We start from the raw sequence: 7,331 nt of genomic DNA, 5'->3' as shown, positions 1-7,331 counted from the left end.
GAGAGATTGGGTCTTTAAACCACTCAAGCCTCTCTACCTCGACAAGATGGCCATCTCCAGAGAGGGTCTTTAAAGCAATACATGAGACCTTTACTGTTCCCTCACAAACTGTCAGCACCAGTGTGACCTCAAACACCTCATTCTTCTGTGATCTACCTGCACAGATATCTGTCCTCACTGAAGAGTGTGGGGATCACTGTCCAGTCCAACTGCCTCTGATCAGATCTGCGCTTGTTTCAGGCCCAATTTCATGCTGTTTTTCAAATGGCTGCTTGAACCGATGGAAAATAAACTGTAAATGGTTTATGTCTAACCTTTTAGCATTGGTTCTAAACAGAACAGAAAAGGTTCTTCTGCTGTTACAGGCTTTACATCGTAACAATAGAGGAACCATTTTGGTGCTGTATAGAACTATTTTCACAAATGTGCTGTAGATGAGTATGTACTCATGTATTATTCATGAATCTGAGGAAACATTTCACAATAAAATAAATCCTTTAATCGTACAATTAGATGTTGAGGTGAGACAAGGCAAGTTTATTTATAGAGCACCTTTCATACAAAAGCAATTTAAAAGATCCATTAAAATAATTAAATAGTGCAGTATAAGCAAATATATAAAAAGAATACATGATAAAGATTAAAACATTTTAAAATGATACAAAAAAAGAAAAGAACTAAAGTGCCATTAGATAATAAAAAGTGCAGAGAATTTTAAACCACATGATAAAAAAAGAAGAAAAGAATTAAAGTGCCATTAGAGAATAGAAAGTGCAGAGTATTTTAAACCGAACTGTAGCTGCTCAAACAGGAATGTTTTCAGTCTTTATTTAAAAGTGTCTAAAGTCGGGACTCTTCTAATATTCTCAGTCTGGTTCTGTTTCAGAGCGGCGCCGGAGCTAAACGCTGCCTCTCCATGTTTAGTTTTGACCTGAGGCAGGACTAACTCTAGTTCCTAAAGATCTGAGAGCTCTGCTCGGCTCATATCTCTGTAGCAGATCTGATAAATACGGTGGTCCTACCCCATTTAGACATTTATAGAGCAGTAATAACACCTTAAAGTCTATTCTGGTATCCAGTGTAATGATTTGAGGATTTGGGGGGATGTGATCTCTTCTTTTGCTCCTAGTGAGACTCTGGCAGCTGCATTTTGAAACAGCTGAAGCTGTTTAATGGTCTTTTGTGGAAGTCCAGCTAAGAGACCATTACAGTACGTTTCTCCAGATCTGGTTTAGTCAGAAAATCTCTAATCTTACTGATGTTCTTAAGACAGTAAAATGCTGATCTAGTAACCACTTTAATACGAGACTAAAACTGAGATCTGAGTTCATTAATACACCAAGGTTGCGAGCCAGTTCTTTAGATTTGAGGGCCCTCGAGTCCAGATACGTAGCCAATCTTTGTCTCTCAGTGCTGTTCCCAAATAGAATAATCTCAGATTTATCTTTATTCAGCTGCAGAAAATTGTGTCCCATCCAGTTTGTGAAGTGTTCAAGGCACTTGCTTAATGAGTCAACTGGGCCAGAGTCGTTTGGGGACAGGGCCGTGTAAATCTGAGTATCATCTACATAGCTGTGATAGGACAGCACATAGTCCTGTAGAATCTGGCCAAGAGGAAGCATGTATACATTAAATAAAAGTGGACCAAGAATAGAGCCCTGGGGGACACCACATGTCACTGGCATGTTCTCTGAAATATTATTTTCTATTTCTACAAAGTAGTTCTTGCCTTCCAGGTATGAAACGAATCACTTTATGGCTGTTCCTGAGAGTACAACCCAGTTTGTGAGTCTATCTATAAGAATCTTATGGTCAATGGTATCAAAGGTAGCACTAAGGTCAAGAAGTAATAGAAGAGATACCTTTCCAGCCTGTGTATTTAAGCGGATGTCATTAATTACCTTGATTAGAGCAGTCTCAGTGCTGTGATTAAACCACAACCCGGACTGGAATTTGTCTAGGCTACTGTTAATGGACAAGAAACTAGTGATTTACCTGAAAACTATTTTCTCAATGATTTTGCCAAGGAACGGTAAATTAGAAATTGGTCTGTAGTTTCTTATCTGAGATTATTCTAAATTTTTCTTTTTTAAAAGAAGCATTTCAACTGCAGTTTTTAAGCGCTCATAAGTCTGTATAGAACAATGGTCTTGACTGAAGAACCCAGTGGCGGTTCTACATTTTAGCCACACCATTGCGTGCTGCCCCCTGCCTGATGCCGCTCTGGGCGGCTGTCCATGCGGCCCATGCCTAAATCCAACACTGGAAGACCACATAAAATGACGTGATTATTAAGGGTATTAAGAGTGCTTTGCACATCAGTCCGACTGAGGGGGTGAGTCCCGGTGGGAAACTGAGGTCAGTGCATAATTTCCTCGGGCCTCATTTGCAAAGTAGGTCCGTGCTTTAAATTTCCACAAGAGTCCAAGTGTAAGGACGAGGACGAGTGTGACAAAGACAGTGATGATCAATCCTGTATGACCTGTAGAAACAGAGATGATTTAAGAGTGATGTTCAGTTCTTTGATACAGATGTAGGAGAACACTGAACACATTCAGTGCACACTACAGCTCTGTCTGTCTTTACAATGAGGGAGAGATCTGCAGAGTTAAGGCTCTTAAGGTGGTATTGTTGAGTTGTACATGGTATACTTTGTGAACTGTGCAGGTATCACTCCTTTACTGCATTAACTGATGGTTGATGATAACCCAGATTTAAAAGGAGTGATGTTACGCTGCGCTGTGTATGTGTGTGTTTTCTCTCTCTCTCTCTCACTATCTCTGTAAATGTATAGGTTCTGCAATCTGTTCCAGTCCATGTTTGTTCACCCGGCTAGAGTTCATTCCACGTTCCAGTTCGTGTATTTGTTCCTCGTCCTGAGTCCAGTCCACCATCCAGTCCATCATCCAGTCCATGTGTTGTGTCTGTCACCATTTCCGTCTACGTCATCCCGGCGGGAATCATAAATACGTCTCTGTGTACACTTAGGAAGCTTTTGTTTTGTGCTGTGATTTGTATTGTGTATCTTGGAATTCTGTTTGCCTGGTTTTGACTTTGATCCATTCCTATTTCGACTACGAGTTTGTTTTTGCCCTTTTGGTTAACTGATGCTAGATTTATCTTTTGTAAATTATTGTAACACTGTATATATATTTCACCAGAGTAGGGTTGGCTGCCGTTTGTTTTGGGAGTGGGTTTTGTGTGTGTTTTTGTGGATAGACAGGGAGGAAGGTAAGGTGTTGTCTTTTGTTTCCTTTTGTTTACACTTAGGTAAGTTAGAGCTGTTTGTGGGTCAGTTAGGAGGGGTGTTTGTTTGTTGTTTTTGTCGGCTAAAGGCCATCCTGAAGTTCACTGGTGTTTGGTTTCATTGTACATATCACATTTATAATATATATTCTATTCATTATTCATTCTGTGTTTCCGTTTGTGTCCTTTTTGTTTCACCATTTACATCTGTTACAGTTATTCTCATCACATATATTAATTTCAACCCATTCCTCATTCTGTTACGGCTCAACCCTAGACTGGGTCGTAACAGTGACCACTTTGCTGGTGTAACATTGTCCACAGGTGGCTGAGAGACTGTTTGTCAAATGTTTGTAAATACATGTCTTTACAAGGTGGGGTCAAGAACAATGTTAACTCTTACAGTAACCTGTATTAAAAGTCCCCTTGTTGTAGCCTAATTACATTAACAATGAAATAAATGAGTAATGTATTGACTTACTTCTTGACTTACTTCCTGAATCACTGCTTTCATTGTTGGGAGTCTCAGGAACTGTGAAAAACAGTGAAAAGAGAAACAATAAGCTCCTCGTTCATGGTCAGGTGTATCATTGTAGTAGGAAGAATAAATACATTAGCCTTCAGGACAAGAACCTCAAATAATTAAGTTCTAAATCAAATTCGGTAAAATCATGAATTATTCTCTGTATAACTAGAAATCTCACCACCACCAACGGAGAGTTCCACACGGCGAAGTAAGACATGTTCAGATTGGAGAGCTCTCTTGCTTCTTCTCACCAATATGTAGCTCTGATAGACTCCTTCATCCTCAGCTCTAACATTATTCAACACCAGAGAACAGTTCCCCTTCATCAGTTGATCTTTTGGAACGTCCACACGACCTTTATACCCCTCGCTCTGATACACCTCCTCTCCCTGTCTCTCAAACACTGTCTCAGAAATGTTGCGCCACTGCACATGAGGACTCTGACTGGACGACTGTGCTTTCGTCACATTTCTACAGTCACAAGGAAGAACAGCTAAGGAACCCACTGTGGCAGTGATGGAGATTTGATGTTGTGCAAATGCAGAACCTGGGTAAAATATAAAGCATAAGCACATTTCATGTGATTGCTAGGTAGTCACTAATTATCCATTATCCACTAATTATGACTAGGGTGTTGCTAGGCATTTATTATAGGGTTTCTAGGGTGTTACTGTGACATCCTAGATGGTTGTTAAATATTGTTTTCTGTTATATTGTTCCAGATGGTTGATAAAATATAGCAAAATTATTTGCTAATGCTGTCGCTATCAATTATGTAATACATAGCCAGTGCATAGCAACTCCATGACATCTAATTGGAAGAGCATAATAACCACCAGGCAACACCTTAACAACCACCTGTAATAAAAAAATAGGAGCTAGTTTTTTACCTGTGTATGTGATGAGTGACGGGATGAAAACCAAAATGTAGTGGTTCATGTTCATTACTGGATGAGTCACTGAAAAAAATGTCAGAAGAGTTGCACATATTTTCTAAAAAAGAATAATAAACATAAATATAGCAATGTAACAAATTATATACACTGACCAGCCATAACATTATGACACCTCCTTGTATCTCCCTGTTTATTGTATCCAGAGAGCAGCACATTGTATGATGTAGTGGTGGATCATTCTCAGTGCTGCAGTGACACTGACGTGGTGGTGGTGTGTTAGTGTGTGTTGTGCTGGTGTAGAGTGGATCAGACACAGCAGTGCTGCTGGAGTTTTTAAGGTACCACTGCTGGTCTGAGGATAGTCCACCGACCAAAAACATCCAGCCGACAGCGTCCTGTGTCACTGACGAAGGACTAGAGGACGACCGACACACACTGTGCAGGACCAACAGCATACACTAACACACCACCACCACGTCAGTGTCACTGCAAAGGACTGTATGCAGAGGACAAAGCTATTATATTATCTCACTAAATTAAAAGGCTTAACTTCAAAATTAAATTACATTTTGTCTGGTTAGTCCTTTTACATGCTTCAAAATTATACACAAACAATAAATAACACTACATGTATCTTACTCTTACTATAATAAAGCTAGAAACATGTCATGGCAGTGTCACACACTGTAAAAGTTGTAATCAGAGGTTATAAGGGTAATTCAACAGTCATGTTAGTGCAGTGACTTTCAATTAGCATGTAACAAACTCTCATGACAACACTGTAGCAACTTTGTGTTAGTTACTGTGGACACGACAATGTGATATTAGTAGAAATAATGTTTCATGACAACTGACATCAGGGTCTGATATCACATCTTCTTGTTGGGTGATGTTGTCAGTGGAACATAGCAGGGTTACAGTAAAGTACTACCAAACAATATATCTGTGACATAAACATTCAAATAATTTAAAAGAAAAAAAAGCACAACACATCTTGTGATAATATTACTAGCTGCCCAGCCCCCGCCCTCCTTCCCGCTCATATGTTCTGTCACTTGGCCTATCTAGTTTGTATTAATATTTAAAAAACTGAAGATATATATTTTTGTTTCTGTATCTATTGAAGTAATATGAAATAAACAAACAAACAAACACCTGGATATTCCCTTTAGAGTATTCTTAAAATATGTTTTTACCTCTTCTCCCTTGTTTACACAATAAAATATGCATGCTTGAAAAATCAAGTGTTTGTTTTTTTTCCAATTGCACAACTGTGTGTTATATTGCCCTCAATGGTACACTGAGTAAAAGACCAGACAACCGGATTGGTTTGTGTGAAATAAAAAGAGCAAAATGCTGCATCAGTGTACTATCTGGGGTTGTGTTCAGTGCGACACGATGAAAAAATCCTCCGGTGGTGTCTCTCTCTGTACTGTGACGTGTCGACTCGAGGAGAGCGCTCTTTGACTGACGCCTCTGAGCCACGTACGGTACAACAACAAAGAGAGGGGAGGGTGCGCTGCTCGGTGCTGTGTGACACAGTGCAGTGCAACTCTTACACACAGAGTGTAGACTTTGATGAATCCGCTGCGCAGCAGTCAGTGCGTGCGGGAGAGAAAAAAATTGATCTTTTTACACGAGTATCAGCGTTGGTATCGATATTATCGATATTTGGATCGATCTGCCCACCTCCAGACAGATTTAATGTTACCCAGTAAACAAGGAACGTCCCTGGACGTTCAAAATAGGTCTAAAAGTAGTCTGTCCGTCAAGGACATATTTTAAGCGTCAATGGACGTCCACAATCCATCTTAATAAGTTAGTTAAATGGTGACCAATCGATAACGTCATTTCGTTAAAACAGCAGTTCCTTGTGACTTTGCTTAATCTGTACCTCGTCAAAGAGATTTACTGAAAATTGGCAATTACCCCAGCTAAGTAACCCCCCCACCCCGCCCCCCGTTAAAGTTTACCTCCACCTTATCATTAATCTCCAGTGACGGCCCTGGAATTAACACTGATGTTTGTGTTAGCAGCTGGCACTTACCGAGTTCAGTGTTAAATGATGTGGCGTATGATCCGAGTTGTGTAGAAATGATTCAAATTAGCTTGTGTTCTAGCACTTCCTAGAGAGAATGGGCGGGGGAGGAACAAATATTACTATTTTCAGTCTAGCAGTGAGTGCTTCAAAACTCCTGCACATGAATCATACCTGCTGTGTGGGTGTCCTGACCATTGAAGGACAGGGTGAAAGGGAGCAATGAAAGTATGCAGAGAAATAGGTGGAACCCTATGTAATTTTAGAATTATAATTTCCGAATAATAAACTGGCGAATAGCCAACTAAGTCATTTGCCGTTCGTGTCAGTGTCTCTAATCATGTGCGTAAGCAGCTCTGGTTTTTAATGGTGACAGGTGGCCGGTGCTGCGCCGTTCTGAGTTTTTCGCTTTGATTTAACTTTAGAGGTGTTCCCCGAGACTGAGGGAGTGAAACACTGAGACGATACTCTGGGAAACACGGACGTGCTCTGAAGAAGACCTGGGGCACTGAGCTCTCACTTAAAATTAAATTAGCCAACGGAGACACACCTCAATCCAGACCCCACCACAAGAGGTCTGAGCCAGAACTGCAAAATAAGTAAATAAAAACATATAGACGTCATG

The 7,331-nt window shown here is 40.2% G+C and overlaps 1 protein-coding gene across 1 annotated transcript; it reads right to left on the bottom strand.

Moving 5' to 3' along the window:
- Positions 1 to 499: 499 nt before the first annotated feature.
- On the bottom strand, positions 500 to 6,793 carry LOC136695131 (programmed cell death 1 ligand 1-like). The gene is made up of 5 exons (XM_066668966.1): positions 6,716 to 6,793; positions 4,663 to 4,731; positions 3,951 to 4,319; positions 3,728 to 3,778; positions 500 to 2,482 (listed from the first exon to the last, which is right to left on the bottom strand). The coding sequence occupies exons 2-5, from the start codon at positions 4,715 to 4,717 to the stop codon at positions 2,319 to 2,321; spliced, it is 639 nt and encodes a 212-aa protein (XP_066525063.1). The 5' UTR covers positions 4,718 to 4,731; positions 6,716 to 6,793; the 3' UTR covers positions 500 to 2,318.
- Positions 6,794 to 7,331: the final 538 nt, after the last annotated feature.

The sequence above is a fragment of the Hoplias malabaricus genome, chromosome 4 (assembly GCF_029633855.1).
Source record: "Hoplias malabaricus isolate fHopMal1 chromosome 4, fHopMal1.hap1, whole genome shotgun sequence".
Classification (NCBI taxonomy): domain Eukaryota; kingdom Metazoa; phylum Chordata; class Actinopteri; order Characiformes; family Erythrinidae; genus Hoplias; species Hoplias malabaricus.
The sequence above is the reverse complement of the archived record's forward strand: the minus strand, read 5'-3'. Positions and strand labels throughout refer to the sequence as shown.

What these genes read in the sequence shown, in the direction of transcription:
- LOC136695131 (XM_066668966.1), bottom strand. Translation starts at nt 4,717, where the DNA reads ATGAACATGAACCACTACATTTTGGTTTTCATCCCGTCACTCATCACA. An exon ending in GTCACTCATCACATACACAG is followed by an intron (nt 4,320 to 4,662) that starts GTAAAAAACTAG and finishes TATTTTACCCAG; the next exon opens with GTTCTGCATTTGCACAACAT. An exon ending in GGAACTCTCCGTTGGTGGTG is followed by an intron (nt 3,779 to 3,950) that starts GTGAGATTTCTA and finishes TGTTTTTCACAG; the next exon opens with TTCCTGAGACTCCCAACAAT.